This window comes from Acomys minous, assembly GCF_964271855.1.
Source record: "Acomys minous genome assembly, chromosome: 11".
In the NCBI taxonomy this organism is placed as follows: Eukaryota; Metazoa; Chordata; class Mammalia; order Rodentia; family Muridae; genus Acomys; species Acomys minous.
This window is the reverse complement of record NC_140492.1, coordinates 34,877,676-34,900,521: the sequence shown is the minus strand read 5'-3', so window position 1 is coordinate 34,900,521 and position 22,846 is coordinate 34,877,676. Positions and strand designations below refer to the sequence as shown.

At 35.1% G+C, this 22,846-nt stretch overlaps 1 protein-coding gene across 4 annotated transcripts in view; it reads right to left on the bottom strand.

Annotated features, from left to right (window-relative positions):
• The window catches only part of EPHA6 (EPH receptor A6), an 896,620-nt gene that overhangs the window by 483,624 nt on the left and 390,150 nt on the right, over positions 1-22,846 (bottom strand). For all 4 annotated transcript variants that reach the window (XR_014783005.1, XM_084801066.1, XM_084801064.1 and 1 more), the window contains exon 5: positions 19,386-19,721. Coding sequence is in view for 3 of the 4 variants with exons in the window: in XM_084801066.1 (XP_084657192.1) it covers positions 19,386-19,721 (336 nt within the window). In the remaining variant the exon portion in view is untranslated. The remainder of the gene's footprint in view (positions 1-19,385; positions 19,722-22,846) is intronic.

The following is a 22,846-nucleotide window of genomic DNA, read 5'->3' as shown; positions in this document are numbered from 1 at the left end:
CCAATGTCCACTTAAATCTGAAGGCAATGTGAATCACACATTTTATGTACAGAAAATATATGAAGATTATTTAATGTACCTATGATTGATGATGTCTCTAGGCTTTTAAGGTCACTTTCATTTGAAGTACACCTCTTCCTTCGAGCTCATGTGTCACGAAAAGAGCTGACAGGATTCTAATATCCAGTCAGTAGGAGTAGAGATATGGTTCTAAACCACCCACTACTTTATCCCCGATGAGGGCATCATGATGAATGTTGTCCAGCCCATTTATGTCTTTGATTTTGTACTAACAAACTATTCTTGGAGAAAGTCTATATTTCACATACCTGGACTCACTAAGACAGATGTGATATAGATTACCTGCCTCTACCCTGCCGTTTCACCTAAACTCATAGTTACTTGTATGTCTCTATTTCCTAATATTTCCTCTGGGCATTCTGTTAAGGTAAAACACAGCTTTGTGATGCCCTTCCCAATCAACATCAGACTATTTGTTTCAGGACGGTAATTAACTTCCTGCTTAATTTGTCACACTTAATTTGAAATTAGACATGCGAGGTTATTAGAGACTGGTCGCGTCATTTGCATCTGGCAGAGGCAATAGCCACTGGCAGGCTTGATTTATCACTCCTCGTTTCAATTCTTGTGTCAATGATTTCAGTTCCTAAACTTGTGACTGACATTTATGGATTTCAAAATCAAATTGAAAATAAGCTACAGTTAAGAATTCAACAGTTCAAATCAATGAGAAAAAAAAAAAAGCTTTATAACTGTGCACCCTGCAGTCAAAGCTTAGGGATTTGACCAAAAAGTGCTTACTGCTCAGAGACACTTCTCTGTACAGACAACCAGTATTCCACTGTAATGACTGCATACAAATCACTATCAAAAAATGTGTCTTGCTTCAATACTAGGTGAATTTGTTCTCAATTGAGAACCATTTTTCTGTGAAACTTGCTCCTTAAAAGAATAACATCCCAGAATAAGCCCCTCCCTATGGAAAATCTCATGTTTAATATTCAGAACTCTTTATCCAGTATGGCTTATATGTGAGAAAGCACCAAACATTACTGTTATTATGACTTTGTCTTATAATGTGTAAACATATAGTCTAAATGGCATGAGCATGATTCAGCATTTTTTTAATCAACCTCTGACTCTAGTTGACATTTTTACTCTAAAGGTACACACCGGTTTGGACTTTTTTTATGACCCTGTTAGAGACAGCTGGTGAGGATCTGTTCTTCCTAGTGGTGTCATGATCCCAAAGTTGTCACTCCTAAGAGAGCTTATAGAGTCATTGACGGTAAAGCTCCATCAGGAAGTTTTCCACCTTATGCCTTCTCATCTAAGTATCACATTTAGATCAGCACTCTATAATTTAACACATAACATAAAATAGACTTTTAATCTCTCCTTACAGCTTTGCTTGCTGTGCTAATATCATGTTTCCAGTTGAATGAAGTAAAAAAGGTTGACCACACTATCTTTCTTAATTATAAGATTAGATGGAACATGATAGTCACATATGATTCCTTAAGCTTACATTTACTGTGTAACTAAATGGCATGTATTATCGTTCAAGTCTCTGGAAGGTGAATGAAAACATAAAGTATGCTAAGAAACTCCAATCCACACAGGGCTTATAGACAATAGCTGAATATCCAAGTCATATTTGGAAACTATTTCCTTCTGGAATATCCTGGTAGAATCAAGGGCACAAGCAAGTTATTATGGAGAAATCTATACAGGCTTGATTTTAACATATATATATATATATATATATATATATATATATATATATATATATGACTAGAACTAATGGTAAAGAAAAAACAACCATGAGGTTAACAACAGACATGAAATGGATAAAATAGGAAAAGAGAGTAAAGAAGTATTCTTGTTTCTATTCCTAAACAAAGAAAATACTTCATACTTACATTTCCTGGTTTTTAGGTGCATATTTTTATTTTCCCAAAACCACTGGGATTTTTGTTTTCCCAAAACTACCACCAGGATTTAAAAAAAATTATTAGTCTGCTTTTCATCACTAGGATTAAGTGAAATGGACTCAGAGAGATGGGGGTAAATGACCAAATGGCCTTCTGAAAACTATTGTACAACTTTTGTCACTATGGACATGTTCTGGAATAATCAAAATTTTGAGATAAGATCTATACTACTAAAACCCATAAGGAACGCTACATTTCAGAATATGGGACCTTTTAGCTAAAATTTTAATATTTATTTTATCTTCTATATATGTGTCCATGTGCAATTACATGCATGAGTGTGACAATGTCCACAGAGGCAAGAAAGGGTGTAGATTCCCTAGAGATGGATTTTCAGACAGCTGTGAAACACCTGATGTAGGTGCTGGAAACAAAGCTCGAGGCTTTAACAAGATCAGTGCAGGTTCTTAACTGTGGGACCTTTCTAGCCCCACTATTGAATTCTGTCAGGTGACTGGAGAGCATCATGTTGCTTTATTATTGTTTGATTCCCTCTTTGAAGTTTTAATACGTTACCTGAAGTTATGAACTTTTGTAATTTTTGAATGAAGCTAAGATTTTACTTGTCATATGTTTATTGATACGCATCATGATACTGACACGTCAGTATTTCCTAAGTGCTTAATTGTAAGGTGTTGTGCATTCTGACGTAGAGCAAGTCATGGCCAATCATTACTACTTTCCTGCACTTTGTAAATTACACGAATCAATCTTTTTTAATCTGCAACAGAATTCAACTTTGACACTAATAGTTCTTTGGTAAAAATTTTAGTTTCATAAAAATGTGTCCACTTTAACTTCTCTGTCCTTTGAATGGACTTTTAAGTTTTATTTGAAAACCATATTTCATGCAGATCTTCAAAATCTGTGCATATAATTATCATATTTTACTCTGAGCATTAATTTATACCATCTATTTTCTGTATTATTTTCTCTTTCTTTTTCTCTCTTCTCTCTCACTGTTGGTTACACTCATATGTGACTGGCTGATGTTTTCCTTCAATCCATCTTAATGCCTTCCTCGTATGTGTTTCCATTTTTTTAATTAAAAAAATTCATTGTTTACATATACATTTATGTTATTACACCTATATACAATAAACCACCTACATCAAGAAGAACCACAAAACAATGAGGAATTATATAAATGTTTCATTCATAGTGTGAAAAGACAAAAATGCCGGAATCCTTGGAGCTGGCATTGTAGGTAGCTGTGAGCCTCCTGAGGTGGGTGCTGGGAACAGAACTCCAGTATTGTGCAAAAGGAGCAAGCTCTGCTAACTACTAAGCCTTTTGTCCAGCCCAGACATGTACCTTCTTAGTGGAGGTGTATGAACACATTGCATATTTTTAACTTATTTTTTTTAACTTTTGCTAGAACAAGATTTTCTATTTGTGTATACTGCTGATTTTAAATATTAAATGACTTCGTGCAGATTTATGGACTATAGGAATAGCCATCATATTACCTGATGCAAATTATTCATTTTTCCAGTCAAGACTCTGTGGTCCAGAGAGATTAAATAACTTGACTGAATTTACACAGCGGCATAGAAGCATTTCCGGGATTAGCTCAATGGTTGATTAGATTTTGAGCAGCTATTTCCCGCTCTACACATAGCGAAACTACTGGGAGTATCCACAGAAAAACATAATGAAGTTATGAGTTATAAATTCACAAGTATATGCAGGTGATAAGTAGCTAACAAAATTGTGTATGCAGGATATGAAATTTGGAACCCCAGAGAGTCATAAAACCAAATGGACAATGATCTCTTTTGTCTGCTTTCTGGGTGTTGTTCCTGCTTAGGTTGACACTAAGAAACATGGTGCCTTCTGCATTCTGCTCTAGGATGACAGATCCATTAACTGAGTGCTTACTGTTGCATACTTCCTGAGCACATTATGTCCAACGAGCTGGTTTGACTTTGAGTATGATAGAAATTCTGTGTATGTGTGTGGTGTGTGTATATGAAAGTATATGTCAGTAGTTATACCCATATTCTCACTTAATTCATCATCGAATTATTTAACAAATATTTGATACATGCATTCTATGTGGCAGGTGCTGTTAGAATATAGGGTCTAAGGCACTATGGACAATCTGTCGAAAGGATTGACTTATAGCCAAAAATAAAAGTTTTTTTAAATACTCCAATAGGCTAAATATAAAGAGCTATAAAATATCTGGATGTGGTAGGACAGTCTTGTAACCTGAGTGTTCAGGAGGCACAAGCAGGAAGATACTACAAATTTGAGATATTCTGGTCTACATAGAACTTCAGAGCAGCTATGGTACTTCATAGATAGATGCTTTTATTTTTTTCTCCTTTATTAATTTATTCTTGTTACATCTCAATGGTTATCCCATCCCTTGTATCCTCCCATTCTTCCCTCCCTCCCATTTTCCCCTTATTCCCCTCCCCTATGACTGTTCCTGAGGGGGATTACCTCCTCCTGTATATGCTCATAGGGTATCAAGTCTCTTCTTGGTAACCTGCTGTCCTTCCTCTGAGTGCCACCAGGTCTCCCCCTCCAGGGGACATGGTCAAAGGTGAGGCACCAGAGTATGTGGCTTTTAAAAAGATAAAAGTTAAGTAGGTCAGATCATAAAGGATGTTGCAAGCATTTTAGAGAAATAACAGAAATCCTATAATTCAAAGAAACATTGTCACACATGTAAATGTTTTTATTTCCTCAGATGATAGGTTGAGATGAGAGCCACACCCAAGCTTTACTAATACATCAATTGGGCTGAGCCCAAAGTGTTTCTATCTAAACAACCCTAGGCATAGTCCTGGAAGCTTCTTGCCTCAACACAATCTAATCATCTGCAGGCATGAACCTTGGAGGTTTCAGCTTCTGGCTTCCATCTGCTAACCTAGGCCTAGAGTGTTTTCAGGCTCTGAGACCATCTGCTGAATAAGCATACCCTTTCCAGTCTTTTCTTCAGTTTGCCTGGCTAGCTCGACTCAATTGTTATGGTTCAAAACTCCTCTCCAAGATGACTGATTCAAATTGGCTTCTCACTGGATTACTCTGCTTAAAAAGGAAAACAAAAGAGAAAACAAAAACAAAACCAACCAACCAAAACAACAACAACAAAAACAACAGCAAACTCTCTGAACTGCACCAAACTGTGTTGTATTGACTATACCAGCTCTACTGTATTCCTGTACTGGACTCTCCTACACTGTACTGTCTCTACAAACTCCCGGCTCTCTTTCTTTTCCTGACTCATTTTGTCAAATAGTTCCTCTCTTTGTCTGCCCCTCAATTAGATGGAATTATTTGAGATTGAAGGTGTGTGCTAAATTCCAGCCAAAGGGATTAAAGGTGTATACTAAGGATATTTCTGTATTTGAATCAAAGCACACAGACTTAGAACTTTGGATGTGATCCCTTGCCAATGTAGCCATGTTGCTGGACTAAAATCCCTCTTCACACACACAAAAATATTTCCCCTATGACATTACTATGTCAATAATTTTCTTATGATTATATATATAGGCATCAGTTGGTATGATAATGTATACAAGACTTTCAGTCTCTTGAACACAATACTGTAAATGTCACTTGCATTCAGTAACTATGTCATCCCATCTTATAGGTAAAATGAAGTTTCCTTATTTGTGGGATGATCCTTTAAGACATGTAGGCTACATTTTCAACTTAAAATAGCATGTTAGATATGTACTATCTTTCCTTAACCATAATGTATAATAGTAGTAGTCTTAGAAAGCATAGTAATTCTGTTGTGTGGTGTGCAGTATCATGTACTTTTGTAGCTAATCCTACAGTGGTGTGAGGACTTTGACCAAATCACCCTTTGAACATATAAAAACATTAACAGTGAAAAATAAAAACACACTCACACACACACACACACACACACACACACACACACACAGAGCGCGCGTGCACGCTAGAGAGAGAGAGACAGAGAGAGACAGAGAAAGACAGAGAGACAGAGAGAGACAGAGAAAGACAGAGAGACAGAGAGAGAGACAGACAGACAGACAGACAGAGAGACACAGAAAGAGAGAGGCATACACATACATACAAATCCACAAGTTCAGTTCAATGTGAACACTATCATTTTTTGAAAATTTTTATTTCTGATTTCTACTAAGAGTACTGTGTTCTTAATGAATGCTATGCAATACTGGTTTTTTTTCCCCAAAGAATTTCTAGCTTTTGTCCATTGACTACCTCTCTGTGGATTAGTCTTATATTTATTTTCTCCAGCTCATCATTTATTTTTAGAAGCATTTGATTTAATCAGTTCCTATTAAGTCAGTCTTTTTGATTTGTAAAATTTATGCTTTTCTGTTTGCTATATTTTCACTTATATCTACTTTTATTTTCCATCTTAGGAAATTTTGTGAGTTAAGGAATTTAGTTTGTGTCATTTCAAATAATGTTTTAGTTTAACTATTAGTCACTGATATCCACTTTTCTAATTTGTTTGTAATATAGTCTTGTGGCATTTCAATATATATCTGTGGTATCTTTGATTAGAAATAATTGTATTATTTTATTAGGAAAATAAAATGAATATAGAAGTATGAACTAATTATTTGTTAGGTGATTTTATTTAATCATGTTTTCATGTCTTAGCTGATTATTTATATTTTTTGTTCAAAATCATCATGTCCAAGTGGACCAGCACTATCTTTTACATAACAGCTTTGTTACCCTAGAAACAGCTGACATTTTCAAAACCTAGAACAAGTCACAGTTTCCTAATGTATTATGCAAGGCCTGATGCCAAACTGAAAAAACTGTTTCACAGGAAAATAAATGCATGTTCAATAAAAAAAAATCAGTCCTGAGGCAAGCACTAAGTTCCTCCAAAGTGAAAGTTTGAAACTAATAAAGAAGAATTTCTTATAAACACATATTATGGCAATATCCTATTTCCCATATCTACAGTGTGTTTAGACTGTGTGTAGAATGTCTATTCTTGGCTGTCTTAAATAGCAAAAGTATTTATTGATCTTAATTACATGATAAGTAAGTCACAATATTGTAATCTTTTCATCTGAAGTAATGATATATATAATATATAAATTATTATATATATAAATCAAGCCTAGGCGAGGGATCTATGAAAAGTTTGGGGAAGATAAACGGCAACACATACTGTAAAATCCATCAACAGTAGCAACAGCAGCAGCAACAACAACAAAAACAAATTAAATTTTTATCAACTATAGGACAGTTCTGCCTAGGATATTGTGCTTATGACACACTAGGAGCCATGTTTTCTTTGATATCCCATGAAAGACACCTACTGCTGTATTCTGTACAGACAACACCACCCTGTGTGGGACCTCTGAGTGTGCTTTGCAGTAACACTGGCCAGTTTCATGTGGACATAAACATATCTAAAGAAAATGACCCCAGCACTGTGGCTGATCTTACCCTTATTTTTAGACTTCAGACAGATGAGAGTTTTGGTAGTATTTTACATATATATATATATATATATATATATATATATATATATATATATACACATATACATATATATATATACATACATATATATATATACACATACACACATATATATACATCTATCTACATCTATATATCAAACATTTCCCAAGTCTTTCTATGTTGACTTCTTAAATCCATGTTATAACATATACACATATAAATATTAGTATGTGGATGGCAGTCACTGACATCACAGATGTAAAATGTATAATTTTATATCCATTTTTCAAATAAACAGGCTTTTGAAAGATTTACACTCTCTGTTGTAGTCCGGACGTCAATGTGTTTGTCTTACAAAATAAAATAAAATAAACTGATAAGAAAAGGAGAAAAAAAAGTCAAATTCATTCCTCTTATTAAGCCACATCACAGGGCAAAACCATATAGATATGGAGAATGAAATTAAAACCACTTAGAGAAACCTATGTTGGACTAAAAAGTGCAAAGTGTGGAGAGCTCTATTTGATTCTACATCTGTGCTTCTCAGCTTTCATAATATAGGTCCTCATGTTTGTGATGACCCCCTCTCCATAAAATTATTTTTGTTGTCACTTCCAAGCTATAATTTTACTACTGTTATGAATCTTAATATAAATATCTTTGTTTTCCTATGGTCTTATGCAACCCTGTGAAAGGATCATTTGACACCAAAGGTGTCATAGGCAACATAGAGGCAACAGAAGAACATTTCTATTCACCAAGGATAAACATATTTAAGACCTTCCAGTCAAGGTGTGCTCCTATTACACTAGTGGCATCAACTGCTTGGTTGAATTTGAGGGATGCTGTAGTAAGCCAGGTCAAGTCATAGGAAAAAGGTAGAGCATATTATTTTTATTGAACAAAATTGACATAGCATCAAACCGATATTGAACTATCAATGCTTACACCCATAATAAAAAAAAGCTACCCTCATCCTTAATCAGAGAATCTAATCTTTGCCATGAACAGGAATAACTGTAAAGACTTTTGGCTGTGGCTGATTCTGGAAATAAACGACAGTGTTGGACTCAGCCCTTGTGATAGTTTGAATGAGAATGCCCCCACCACCATACATGCATTTTAATATTTGGTCCTTTAGTTGACAGGAACTCACTAGGAAAGATTAGAAAGTGTAGCCTTATTGGAGGAGGTGTGTCACCAACAGCAGGCTCTGAAGTTTCAAAAGACTGATGTCATTCCATTGTGCTTAAAGGCTTCTGTTTATGAATCAAACTGTTATCTCAACTACTGATCCAGGGACAGGGCACCATGCTTTTGCTCTGATATCAGAATCATAAGCCCAAGTAAATCTATAAACTGCCATGGCCTTTGTATTTGTCACAGCCTTAGAAAGGTACCTAGGACAGAAATTGGTACTAGAGAGTAGGCTATTACTGTGATAGACATGGCTTGTGCATGTGTGTGTGTGTGTGTGTGTGTGTGTGTGTGTGTGTGTGTGTGTGTGTGTGTGTTTGAATGTGGAAGAATTTGTGACTTTGGACTAGGGAGATGGTTCAACACTATAAAGCAGAGCTTAATGGGCCATCTTAGTAGGTACTTAAAAGGCAGTAGAGCTGAGACTGTTTAGACGCTGCTTAAGATGTTTCAGAGGGAAAAAATATTAACAAGCAGGTTAGAAACTTTACTTGTGATTTTTTGCAAAAGAATAGGGCTACATTCTGACTTCTCCTAAGAATTTTCCTAAGGCTAAATTTAAAAGCAATGGCCTAATTTCTTTCGTAGACAAGACATCATGAGCCTAAAAGTGACTATTGCTGCATGGCTATGAGCAATCGCTCTTTACAGGCCAATAAGAAAAAATGAAATAAAATTCAAAATGTACAATTTGAAGAGAAAAATAACACCATGGAAATTTAATGTTGGAGCCAAGACTTGTGCTGAAATGGGCTTAAAGGATAAGGGATAAGGGGGGTTGTGAAATCCTCTACAGTTAAAGAAAATTGCTAAAAAAAAAAAAAAAAAAAAAAAAAAAAAAAAAAAAGAAAATTGCTGAGATCAGGAATGTGTCTGTGGAGTTCTGTCCTGGAGCTCCCAAGAAGACGTTGCTTGAAGTTCTGAAAGCGAAGCTTGAATTCCATTGGAGATCTCAAGATTCTAGAAGCTTCAGAGCCCTTGGATATGCAAGCTATATGCAGATTGCTGAACTAGCCTGATAGAGCAATGTATATTGCAGGCAACAAAGCTAGAAAAGCAACACCATCTAAGCCCTCAAACATCAGAAATGGAACTACATGATTTTGAATTTTCTCAGTTGGATTTCACACTTGCTTTGGTTTACTATTCCCTTACTATGCCCTGATTCCTCTCTTTTGAAATGTACCATTGTGTGTTTGAAGTATGTAATTTAAAAAAATATTTCACAGAAGGTTAAATTAAGAGATTGTCTTTAGTCCTGCTCAAACTATGACACCAGCCAAGGACAATACAGGTGGTAAACTTTAACCCCCTACCCAGATCTAGCCAATGGACAGGATATTCTCCATGGTTGAGTGGAGAGTGGGGCCATTATTACTTCTAACCCTCCCTTTGAAACTGTAAAGCTAATTAAACAATTTCTTTTGTAAGTTGCCTTGGTCAAGGTATTTTATCACCCCAATAGAAAGTAACTGATGCACTCATTCAGTTCTTTGCAAATTAGTTGCAGTTTCCAGGAAAGAGTGTGTTAGAAAGGAAACTGAGATTCTGAGCCTAATTTCGCTGACCCTTGGCTTTCCTTTATTCATCCTGTACAGGCCTCAGTGGAGTACTCTCAGGCGGGATTTAAGATCTAGAGACACTATTTTTCCTTTCTATGGCCTTGTATGGTTTGTATTTTTCAGTTTAAGTTTTGAGACACTTGTAGTGGTTAAGATTATTATAGAAAAAAAATCACATGTAGGGGTTCATTACCTGGACAGCAGAAGCCCCGTGAGGCAATGGGAGAGAAGTCACAGAAGGCAAGAGCTTGAAAGTTTAGTTCCTTTCATGGCCACTTGATCCTGCTTTCTGAGGAAAGGGTGCAATGTTTTCTTTTTTCATTGTGCAGTAGAGGCATTACATAGATGGTAATGATTTTTTTTCAAAATGAAAATCAAATAGAAAATGCTGAGGAATGCATGGCAAGAAAACACCATTTGAGCTAAAGATGCTATATGGAATTTTAGGTTGATCAAAATATCAGTAATTGGTTTTTAAATAATACAAATGAAGAATATTTGACAAGTCAATGAATATTGAATGTTTTATAAATCAGGTTATAATATAGAGATGGAAAAACTGTTTAGGATAAGTTAATGTGCTTTCAATCTTTATGAGTATTTACCTTAAAACTTTCAGAAAATATTAAATGATTAGAACATAATGTTTAATAATAATTAGAAATTAATTGTTTTTTCATATCAATTCTCATAGTTTAGTCATAATATCAAGGAGAATTTTATTTTCAACGAGGTGCATTGGTATTGCCAAGCATTTTCCTAGTCTATTGCAATACTTTATATCATGTGTCAATTAAGGAAAATACAGACCACAATCCTATCCACAGATACTCATTGTAGTCTGTTATCTACTGCAATGGCTCATTTTCATAGGCCTCAAATAATTTGTTTAATTACTCTTTATTGTTTTTCTGTCTGTATAGGCAAATGAATGAAAATTACTAACAGGAATAAGGGAATCAAAAAAAAAAAAACCCTAGAAGGTCCTTTTATTAAATCAGAGAAAATTTGGTTCTCTTTCTTACAAATATGCAAAAGAGGAAATAGTCAATAACCCTAAAAGCTAGGAGCTTGAAATCAAGTGAAGAATAAACATACTTCCTTAAGGGAAAAAAGCATGCCGATATTAAAGGCTAGTTTTCTGGTCCTGATATCCTTTTGTTGTAAAGTTTGTAGACAGAGCACCAGAGGACTTAATGCAGATGAAATTAAGCATTTGCCAAGGAATGCACATGCAATAATATTTTCCTGTTCTTTTCTAGACACTCTACTTGGATTTAAGGCTTTGTCCTTTATGTGACCACTTTCTGCTATGGTGTTTTATATATCCACAGGATTGTCTCTTAGATTCATGAACTACTTACACTTCATGTTTCAAGGGAGGCGTTTGCCTTCTCAGCCCAACCATTTCTCTCAAATCTCTTACTCTACTTTGTTCTCCTTTATGAGGAATATCATGGTGACCATGACAGCAAAAACACATTTAATCTTACTTTGTGCTTGTATTGTTACCATCGTAGAACACAGAACAAATTCTGGCAGAAATAACTTTTAAATAAGTATTTTCCAACTGACTAAATGTATGATTGAAAGATTAAGTTACATCATATCCAACTTATACTAATATAGTTTAGTTTAGGTAGTTATAATATGGTTAATCTTATGTATAGTAACACATTATTGTTTTTTTCTAATAGTATTTATATGATATGGGGAAAACATTATTAAAAAATTATAAGACTAGTGCTGTAACTCCTGAACTATGGAGCCCTCATCTAAAGGAAAGTTTCTTTTTCTGGGGAATATGATTGCTAGTAGGTTACCCATGTCCCAGTGGATATTCCTAAAGCCATTCTCCCATGGCCAGTGTCAAGTGGGATCAAAGGAATAATAATGATAATGATGATGATGGTGATGATGATGATGATGATGATGAAAGAGAAGAAAAAGAAGGAGGAGGAGAAGGAGGAGGAGGAGGAGGAGGAGGAGGAGGAGGAGGAGAAGAAGAAGAAGAAGAAGAAGAAGAAGAAGAAGAAGAAGAAGAAGAAGAAGAAGAAGAAGAAGAAGAAGAAATAATAAAAGGGAACAAAAAGTTGGGGGAAGACCAGTTGCTGTACCCTGGGTAGAGGTGGAAAGGACATAATAGATGGTAGATAAGATAAAAATCTTTTACATATTTGTAAAATTTTCTAAAATAAAATATTAGTTAAAAAATAAACAATCCTCCTCAGTGTGTTCATAATTCCTCAGGACACAGTTTGTATTAGTGACTGGGCATCAAGTTACTGATTATTTCTCAGGAAATTAATTTCTAAGGTCTGAGGTCTGTTTTTATATCAATTATTGAAAAATGCTTGACACTAAAAATCATTAGAAATGTTTGGAAATAATTTGATGTTTTCAGGAGTAACTATAAACTTTAAAATTATGAATTCTAACATAATTTAATATTGAGCAGGGCTATAAATCTACTTAGTAATGATTAACTAGACTGATATGTCAGTATCTTCATTAAATAAAATATTCAATGCACTCTTCCTGAGAGCCATACTTTTCCTGAGGAGGCAGGAAAATGTTATACTTTAATACAAGATGTCTGCAGCTTTACTCCGTCATTTTCTCAGGCTGCAAGAACATGAAAAATAGAGCATAGAGCAATGTTAGCATCACAATTAGGTTAAGTCATAGTTATTTCCTGTAAAAAAAAACCCAAAACATGTATTACTCTCTTGTAGTCAGTGTATTGTTAGTAAGTATTTAAAAACTTCATCTTTCTGTTTTAATTTGGATAGAATTGTATTTGTTCTAAACAATGAGAGTGAAAAAAAGAGATATAAAATAAATCACATTAAAGTGTAAGCATAAATGAATGATGTTAGCGTGAGCTTAATTACATTCTCCAGCAAGACACTAAGACTGATATTTTAAACAGGCTGTGTTCCCAAACTTCAGTGAAATATAAATAAGAAGAGACATCTCAGGTTCCTAAATATATAAGTACATACATCTTTTAAAGATTTAAATCTATTTAGTGTCAGATGCTAGAGCAAAATTACAAAATTCATAATAAATAGATGAGCCTGAGGCAGACTACAGACTATACTGAGTTGTCACCCAACACTAGTGATGAGTGTATTGAATATATATTTTAAGAAGATAAAGGATTTGACAACTTCTCTCTGATAATTGACTTAATGGTCTTTTAGCAACATCAGCAGAATTAATTTTAAGTGATATTTTCCTTCACTTTGAAAAGACATGGCACGCATCAGAGTTTATAAACACAGTATGCTTCTCCTTGACTATCAATGATGAACACTTTACTTTACTAATTTCTACCTAAAAATTACTTTGTATTGAACAACACATTTTGCTTTTTTCTATTTTTTAAATCATGAACTGAAAATTAAAATAAATGTTTTCTTGGTGTTGCTTTCTTGTTTTGCTTCTGAAATGAAACACGTACAAGTACATTTAAGTAAAGTACTAAAAAGTTACATACATACCTCTCATTGATTGGCAACATCAATTAACACTGAGCCAATATTTGACGCTCTCACTAAAGCTAAGGACCTGAGAATACGTTTTTCCGTGGGTGCTAAAGGAAAACCTACTACAGCTATTCTGTTAAAGGGACTGTATTAAAGGGTTACAACATTAGGAAGGCTGAGAACCATTGCACAAAGGCACTGCTGTCCTTAAGGCACGGCAGGTTTGATACCCAGAGGAACTGACAAAGACAGTGACAGCATGCACAAGGCCTGTACAAATTCATGCATGGACAATGGGAAGTAGGCACAAATTCCTACTCCTAGCCAAGGCGCCATTTGCAATCGATAGCTGCTGGGAGGTGAAAAATCATTTCCATCCAGTGACACTCCATAGCAGGCCTTTTAATCAGGAGTAGCTGACTAGCACAAAGCAGACTCCATGCATCACAGATTTCTGTTTTTGTTTTTAAGAATTAGAAAGAACATGCAGGTTTATGTTTATGGACAAAGGGGGAGTATCTGGGAGCACTTGGGAAGGGGATGAATATGCTCAAAATATATTGTGTGACAATGTTTTAAAGTAGTTATTATTTAAAAAGATATATAGCAACGATACCTAGTTTTAAAATTCAGCTACAAGTTTATAGCTTATTTATTCAGCTCAAATCATAATATTTTAAAAACTGTTTTCATAACTGTAGTTAAGTTTGAGGGATTTTGAAAGAATATGTTCTGTTTGTTTGTTTGTTTGTTTGTTTTTGTTGTTGTTGCTTGTTTGTTTTTTGAAGACAGGGTTTCTCTGTGTTGCCCTGGATGCCCTGGAACTCTCTTTGTAGACCAGGTTGGCCTCAAACTCAGAGATCTGCTTGTCTCTGCATCCTGAGTGCTGGGATTGTAGACATGCACTACAAACAACTGGTTTAGAAAGCTGTTTTTAAAAAAATTAATTATAAGCAACAGCAAATATTCTAGTGGTTTTCTTAAATATGAGAAGATTGTGGTCTTGCGTATATATAAGATAAACTATGGTACATTTTTATACAGTTTTATGGTTCAAATATCTATACTTTTAGATTATAGTATTTTATTTTCCAAGCCATACATATATGTCCTCCTAAGCAACAATATTATTCTGTCTCTTCTCAGTGTGATGTTAGTGTTGCAGAGTACCTTTTCAGAAGTGTTTTATTTCTTAACTTTGTTTTTAAAATACCTTAGAAACATTCTCACCATGTTTCTGAATTTTAGGTTAACCTCATTTTCTTCCATGAATATTGTTGTACTTCGGTGGAATGGCATTATATATGTCAGTCTTGCTTAGTTCTTTTTTTCTATATTTTTTTCCTCCAAGATGATTTTGCCTAATTAGATTCTTTCTAGTCATTTCTTAGACTACGTATATGTTATTTTGAGAAAGATCCACTTATATTCCAGCTTTTAGAGTGTCCTAGGATCCCCTTTAGCAGGACTTAAATAGTACTAGTTAGATGTTGGCGAAAGTATTGGCATCAAACTTTAAGGTTATAAGTGATCTCTTGGAATCATACAGTAGGAATAAACCCCCAAAATATGCCAAGGAAATTTCACATGATGGTTAAGACATTGCATTCCATTTTAGTAGAATTTAATTATGTGTAACTTATAAAGATTAAGACACACCATTTCACTGTTTTTTCTTTTAGAATAGAGTTATCATATATTATCAAATAACTGTGGAAATGACCCTCAATGACTTGAAAGATAATTCTCAAAGGATACTTCAAATAGAGTGATGGGATATTTCATTTAAGTTGGGAAGACAATGATGAGTCTTAAAAGTTGATTCTGGGACACTCCAATTTCTATGAACTTCTTTTAATTTCAATGTTAGTGTTGACCCCATTGAATTGAACACAGAGGTATAAACAATAGACCCACAGATTATATTACTTTACAATTCCACTCCCTGGAGTATTTGCAATTTCATACAGGTGATTCTTGAGAACTTTTCTATCAAAGAACTTCAGTTACGCAGACAGAGAATGGGCAACTTGAAATCAGGACACAGGAAGAGTTTCCCACATGTAAATCTGGCTGTGAAATCGTACTAAGCATATGTATGGCAGTATTTATTTTTGTATTTTGGTTCATTGGTTATCTCTATGCTCTTTCAAATAATACTTAAACATAACATATTTCTTAGTTATTCTTTATGTATAAAATTTAAAAACCATAATGCTTTCTTAATATTCTTCAATAAAGATGTATTTTGAAGATTGCTTAATGATAGCTTTCCACAATATATAGTCTCAATATGTGGGTACTACTTATTATTTCATGTTTTTATATTACTAATAGCATTAAAGCTTAAGAAATAATTTATTGATTTTTGAACTTATGTGTATGTGTGTACCAGCATAAGTTTATGTGTATCTCCTGGGTACCGTGTCCTCAAAGACCAGAAGAAATGAGATCATATTAACTGAAGTTGTAAGCTTCCTGCTATGGATTCTTTACCCAAACTCTGGTCCTTTGCAAAAGCACTGAGTGCTCTCAACTGCTGAGCAACTTCACTAGTCTCTGACATTATATTTTAATGAATTATCTCACTTTAAAAGCAATTTATATTAATTCTCTGTGATAGAGAAGTAGGTTGAACAGACTTTTGTAATCTTATAATCAATGGTAGACATGTGTATGAAGGAAATTATATAAAGATGCTTATAGTTATATTTATTTAAAATAATAGTTTAAGTCCCCAGTTGTTTCATTATTTTCTGTACAACAAACAATGGTGATACTCTGCTTCATTATTTGATCAGTTAGTAGAAGCCTTGGAAGTAATGTAGAGAAACCTAAGATTCTAATGGGCTTGTTATTGATGACTCAGTCAGCAAGATTCTGCTCCTACCAAAGGAGATAGAGAAAAGGAGTAAACAGGAATCCCACATGAACAACCATAAGGCAACTTATTGATATGTGGCGATTGTCTTAAGTTAGGAGAAAATTGCTTCAAAAACATAAAGATTTGGATAACAGTACTTCACTTGATTTTATTTATTGGAGGCAAACCTGGAGTTTATCTAAAAGATTTATGTAATATTTCATAATTATTAAAATTTCACATCAATTTCTTAGAAACTTTTAGTAGAAATTTAAACACTTACTGTGATATATTAATAGACATATGAATTTTTAACTTTACAATTTGAAGTAATAATAGTCATTAAATTTTCCAAACAAATTGAGGAGAAAGGTTCTATTCGTCTTTTGCTCTACTCCCTCCCATGCTAAGCACTTGAATACGTACAGTACAATAAGAAAAATGATGTTGACATTAGAACACTTATGGTGTGTGTGTGTGTGTGTGTAACTCATCACATCTATAGCATCTTGTCATAAAGTATAATCAATACATATTGTTCTCATGATGATCATAAGGCTACTCTGTCCTGCTACTCAACCCAAGCCACCTCACTATATTACTCTAATATTTTCTTCTATTTCTATTTCCATAATGTTATACAAATGGAATCATATCATACACATTCTTTTGTGCTTACCTTATAAAAATCAACATCGTGTCCTTGAGGACCATCCAAGATGTATGCATCAGTAGTTTGATCCTATTTAACATTGACTAGCATTCCAACACAATTAGTATGCTTTCTCTTTTTTAAGGATTTATTTTATGGTGTGTATGTTTTCATGAATGTATGCCATGTGTGTACAAGTGCACTCAAAAGTCTGAAAAGAAACTAGATCCCCTGCAGCTAGAGCTGCAGATTGTTGTCAACCGCTTAAAATAGTTGATGGAGACTGAACCTGTGTCCTCTGGGAAAGCATCCAGTAATATTAACCACCAAACTATTTCTGCATTCCCCACCATTTTGTTTCAAAGAACACTAAGTTATGCTTTGGTTTATGTTATGTGCTGAATTGTCCTATTATTCCTAACTCAATACCTGAAAAACTCTTAGTTCTGAACAGTGCGATATATTTGGCACCAAGTCTTTACTGTATTATTAAGGAAATACAAGGTTATAATAGTGGTCATAATTCAATAACTGATGCCCATGCACACGGAGAATTTTTGGGGAGTGGATAAAAGATGAAAGACCACGTGGAGACATGAAAAAAGTTGGCCATTTTGAAAGGCTAACAAACCATCACAAGGTAGAATCTGTCTTTCAGATAACTTCCAGCCTGTATATAAAAGAGAAATCTCTTGTGTAAGCCACAGAGTACATGATGTTAACTGCAGCTGATATAGCAAAGTAATAAAGTGTATAAAGCTAGCTTTATTTTTATACATATGTGTTATATGTTTTTATTGATGCCTTCTGTTGTAAAAGAGTTTATTATATATGTTAGGATTCTGCTTTAGTCTGCCTACTGTCACTGCCTACCTGCCATGGGGCGTGGCCCTGCAGAGGGCTATATAAAAGGATAGATTCACCATGCCTCTCTCTCACCCCTCCCCCTTTCCCTCTCACCTCTCTCACCCCTCTTTTCCCTCTTCTTCTCTCTTACCTCTCTTTCCCTTTATTGTTCCTCTTCCTTTCTCCCTGTCTTTCTGACTCTCTTTCTGGGGTAGACCTCCCCCCTCTTTCTCTCCTCATGCTCATTTAATAAATTTCTCCATATAATATCTGTTGCCTGACATCTTACTTTTTAATTATTAAAAAATATCCATATTACTTATGATTGCTTCTTAAAAGATGTTCTAAGTCTTTTATCTTTTCTTTATCACATTCTGCAGTATAATTATGTTGGAGGGGGAATTAAAGAGAGTAGGTACAAGCTAGATGCCTTGGTGCACACCTATATTCCCAGCAGAGGCAGTAGGATATATGTGAGTTTGAGACCAGGTCTACAAAGTGAGTCAAGGATAGCCAACGGTATATGGAGGAACTGTGTCTCAAACAAAACAACAACAACAACAACAACAGCAACAACAACAAGAGAACATATAATTAAAAAGTCATGAGTGTTTCTCTGACTACATCAGAATAAAATTTTGCAGTGATATAATGGGTACATTTAACTAAATGTATTATATTTTACCTCAGTTTAAATACTTTTCATAACTTCACATTGACAATAGTATTTGAATGTGTGTGTTGTGTGTATGTGTGTGTATGTGTTCATATGACCATATTTTTATAAAAGGGTATAGTATCATGGTTAAACATGGTAGCTGGAATTTTTAAAGTAGAGATTAAGTATCATTAAAATAACTTGTTATTATCTGTTTTACCTGACATGAAAAAAAGGATGGCTAGCATCAGTGGGCTGATTGAAATTCAGTGCATTTAGCCACATGTTATTTGTAGCTTGCTTCCATTGGCAAAATTATACACAGACTTACAAAGGAATATTGGTATCTGAGGTGTCTTATTATATTAAAAACACAAATATTCATTACAAAGAAGCTTTTTGTCTTACCAATCATACTGCTTAGGATACACCTACGTGCACATGCGCGCACGCACGCTCACACACACACACACACACACACACACACACACACACACACTAATCATTCTTTATCATGAGAAGAAATGAAAGCAAAGACATTATGTCTGTCAGATACTTCATGAACATTGCAACTAAACTGAATACAAGCTTATCCATGGCATTAAACATAAAAAAGAACTGGGAGTCAGTTTTGAGAGAAGAGCAATGGGACTTACCATCTTGGTCTGTGGTCACTGTAATAGCTGTGAACGGCTTTGGAGAAATGCTCAACTCAGAAACTCCGTTCATGGCCTCTATTTCAAAGGTGTAATTGACGTGAGACACAAAGTCAAGCACTATCACAGAATTGTTGATCAGTCCTGTGTGTCTTGGGATGAAACGGAGTCCTCCACCGCAGTCCTCACACTGGCTGGTGTCTAAACCACATTTCTTACAGATTATACTGTATGTGAGATCTTTCCTCCCTCCTGTGTCACTGGGTGGGCTCCATTCCAAAATGAGGGCTGTTTCATTGATATTAAAAGCCACATTTCTAGGTGCTGAAGGTGGTCCTAGAGAAAAGCAATTAGAGAACACAATGTATAGGACAATGAATGACGGTGTGCACCACTTGAAATTTGATAAATACATCCTGCTGACTTTTAAAAATAATTGGAAATAATTTTCTCATAGGACCTATAAAGAACCTGGTTAAATAGCTGGTGATACTGGGAGGAACTCTTAAGGATGCAAACAATATATTTCTTAATATTTGTGTGTTTAAATTCCAACATTTAATGTCAAAGTTCACATATCTCTAAATGACACTTTTAAAGTTTGTTTGCTGTAAAATGTGTAATGAATGGAAATTATAAATTATGAGATGATCATCTTAATATCCTCAGTAATTATATTACCGTTTTCAAAAATTGAAACCAACTGGAGTATGTATGACTCAACACATTGTGTTCCATCTTTCAGGCCTCATACTGTCATTATTGTGTAAACAAAAGGCCCATTCATTTGATTATTTTTTTACTTTTGCCAACACACAGAATTTGTTTTCTAGTGATTGGGAATAAATTATCATAAATTTAGGGTGGTCAAACTATTTGGAAACTGAATAGAAATGAAAATCAGAGGCAGAAATGCACTTCTATAGCACCTGGCTTAGCCTACCTGAAGGTATATATGCATTATGATATAAGATAAAAACACTATATTTTTATTTACATGATCTTCACTAAATATAAGTAACCAATAACTTAACTGTGAAAATGTCCCTAAAGAAGATGTATCCATTTTTTTTTCATTGTCACCAAGAACACTAAGTTGCATTGTTTTCATGAAGTATGTGGTCATCTTTTTACTGGTTTTTCTATGCATATCACAACACATGTAGAACTCAACAGCATTTCATGGCCAGTCATCTTGTAAAGTTATGCCAATAATCTTTTCTACACATTTGAGTTTTACATGTCTTAGTTCTTCTTGGTCACTGATCAAATATTACCCAAGGCTCTCTTCAGGGACAGACTTTGTGTTAAGTGCTAACTTAATGCCGTGAAATCCATATACCATGGGAATACTAATTATGAAACATAGTTGAAAAATAACATTATACAAGTGCTGGAACGACCAGCATTTCTGCCACAGTTTAGAAGCTTCTGTTTTAAGAAATTTAAAAGAGCCCTGTAAAGCTCTTTTATCAAGAGAAAATGCTTAGTAGGTTGGCAGTTCTGCAACCACCCTTAGGACAGAAATTCAAACTATGATATAAGTTACCTTCATTCAACCATTAAGTTAATGTTTTATTTAGTGACTATTATATGACCGATACTCTGGTAGATGTGGTATCAGTATCCCTGTGTCACTACAGTTGAATTTTAGTGGAAGAACAAGGAAAAAACACAATTAGATCAACAGATTTAAATGATAAGAATTAGAATTTTCTAATATTAAAGGTCAAGAACTGAAGTAAAAACTTTCAGCAGGAACCTAACTCTTGGTAATATCATCAGAAGTTATAAGGAACATGACCAGAGAGATGAGGAAAATATTACAGGTCAAAGTATGGAATTTTAGTCAAGAAAAAAAATTTTAAAATCATGGAACAGACAGAGAAACCCCTGGATTAGAAAGAAGATGGAGAATCCATGAAGTTGGTTCTAAATACAAGCAAGGAGCACCATAGATAGCTCAGGATAGTGACACTATTGAGAACAGCTACTAATTTTCCCATGTCTAACAGTAGGAAATCCTCTCTCTCTCTCTCTCTCTCTCTCTCTCTCTCTCTCTCTCTCTCTCTCTCTCTAAACATGCATGCAGGTATTCATGTGCACATGTGTGTGCATATGTGTGTATAATGTGTGTGAATCAAGGCATGCACATACCAGGGATACCATGGTAGTCAGAGGACAACAAAGTGGCAGTCTTTACTTTCTACCTTGTTTGAGACATGGTCTTTTTCGTTGTTTTTCCACTGGTTATAATTTACAAGCTTTTGGGTATTATCCTGGTTAGCTTCCTTTCTCCTTCAGGGAGTTAGGATTATAGAATGCTTGCCCCATGAACCCCATTTTCTGCGGGTTCTACAGATATGAACTCATGCACTCACAAAAATGTTTTAATGTATGGAAAGTTTAAATGTATGGATGCTTTGGAGGAACAAAGTACAGTATAGTGCATGGTCTAAGAATAAGAGGAAGGATAAGTGGAAACAGGAAGATAAGAGTGAAGGGATTACAATTGAGATGTAATGTAAAGAAATTATAACAAAAAATAAATAAAAAGAATAAAATGTCCTATGTATTGTTCATGAGCAGAATACTAACCATAAATCTACACGACAGAGCATTGGCTTTGGGACATTGGTTCTTTGAGGGACTCCTCCGAATAAGGGTGAAGTCTAACTTCTCCAGAAATCCTTCTGCACTCAGTCTGTGCTGGTGGATTTCCTTTTCTCAGCAGGGTCCTCACTCCACATGATCTGGTAACCTCAGATCTTGTAAGGAGCATCACATAGCTCCTGACATAGCTCCTTACATTGCTCAGGGAAGATTACAGGCCCAGGCACAACCCTTTCCTGATAAGGATCTTCTTCAACAAGCACAGGGAATTCCTGAAAGTACTATACACCTCATGCTAAGGAGATTCTAGCCTCCAGCAAATGACCTTTGATCATAACTAGAAGACATTCCCTCACTCATAGGATAATTAAATACTGTTTTCCCCTTCTTGGAATAGAGCCTCCTGTTACTACCTGTAAATGAGGTACTGTATGTAGATTAAGTATTTTGGCACCCTTAGCCCTAGCAATGATTCAGAGACATTCGCCGTCCACACCTCTTCCTACTGTCCGAGGTTTATAAAGAAATGCTGGTTGGCTTCCTGGGGTGCTCTTGTTTGCCATTCCTCCACCGTAACCATTCCAGATCCCATTTATTCCAGGGGGAACCACCACTGGATGCCCAGTGGTCAGGCAGCAATGGTGGACCTGCCTTTGCAGCTGCTGGGGCCTGCTCTACCACTACTGCTAGCTTGGTGCAGTCCCCTATTGAGACCGGGAACGGGCCTAGTACCCAGGAGATGGGCCTCACCCTAAAGTGCTCTAACTTCCTCTGATACAGAAGCGGGCCCTTAGGACATTTGATCCCAAGGTCCATCAGTTCTCCTGGACCAGCCTTCAGGGCTCAGA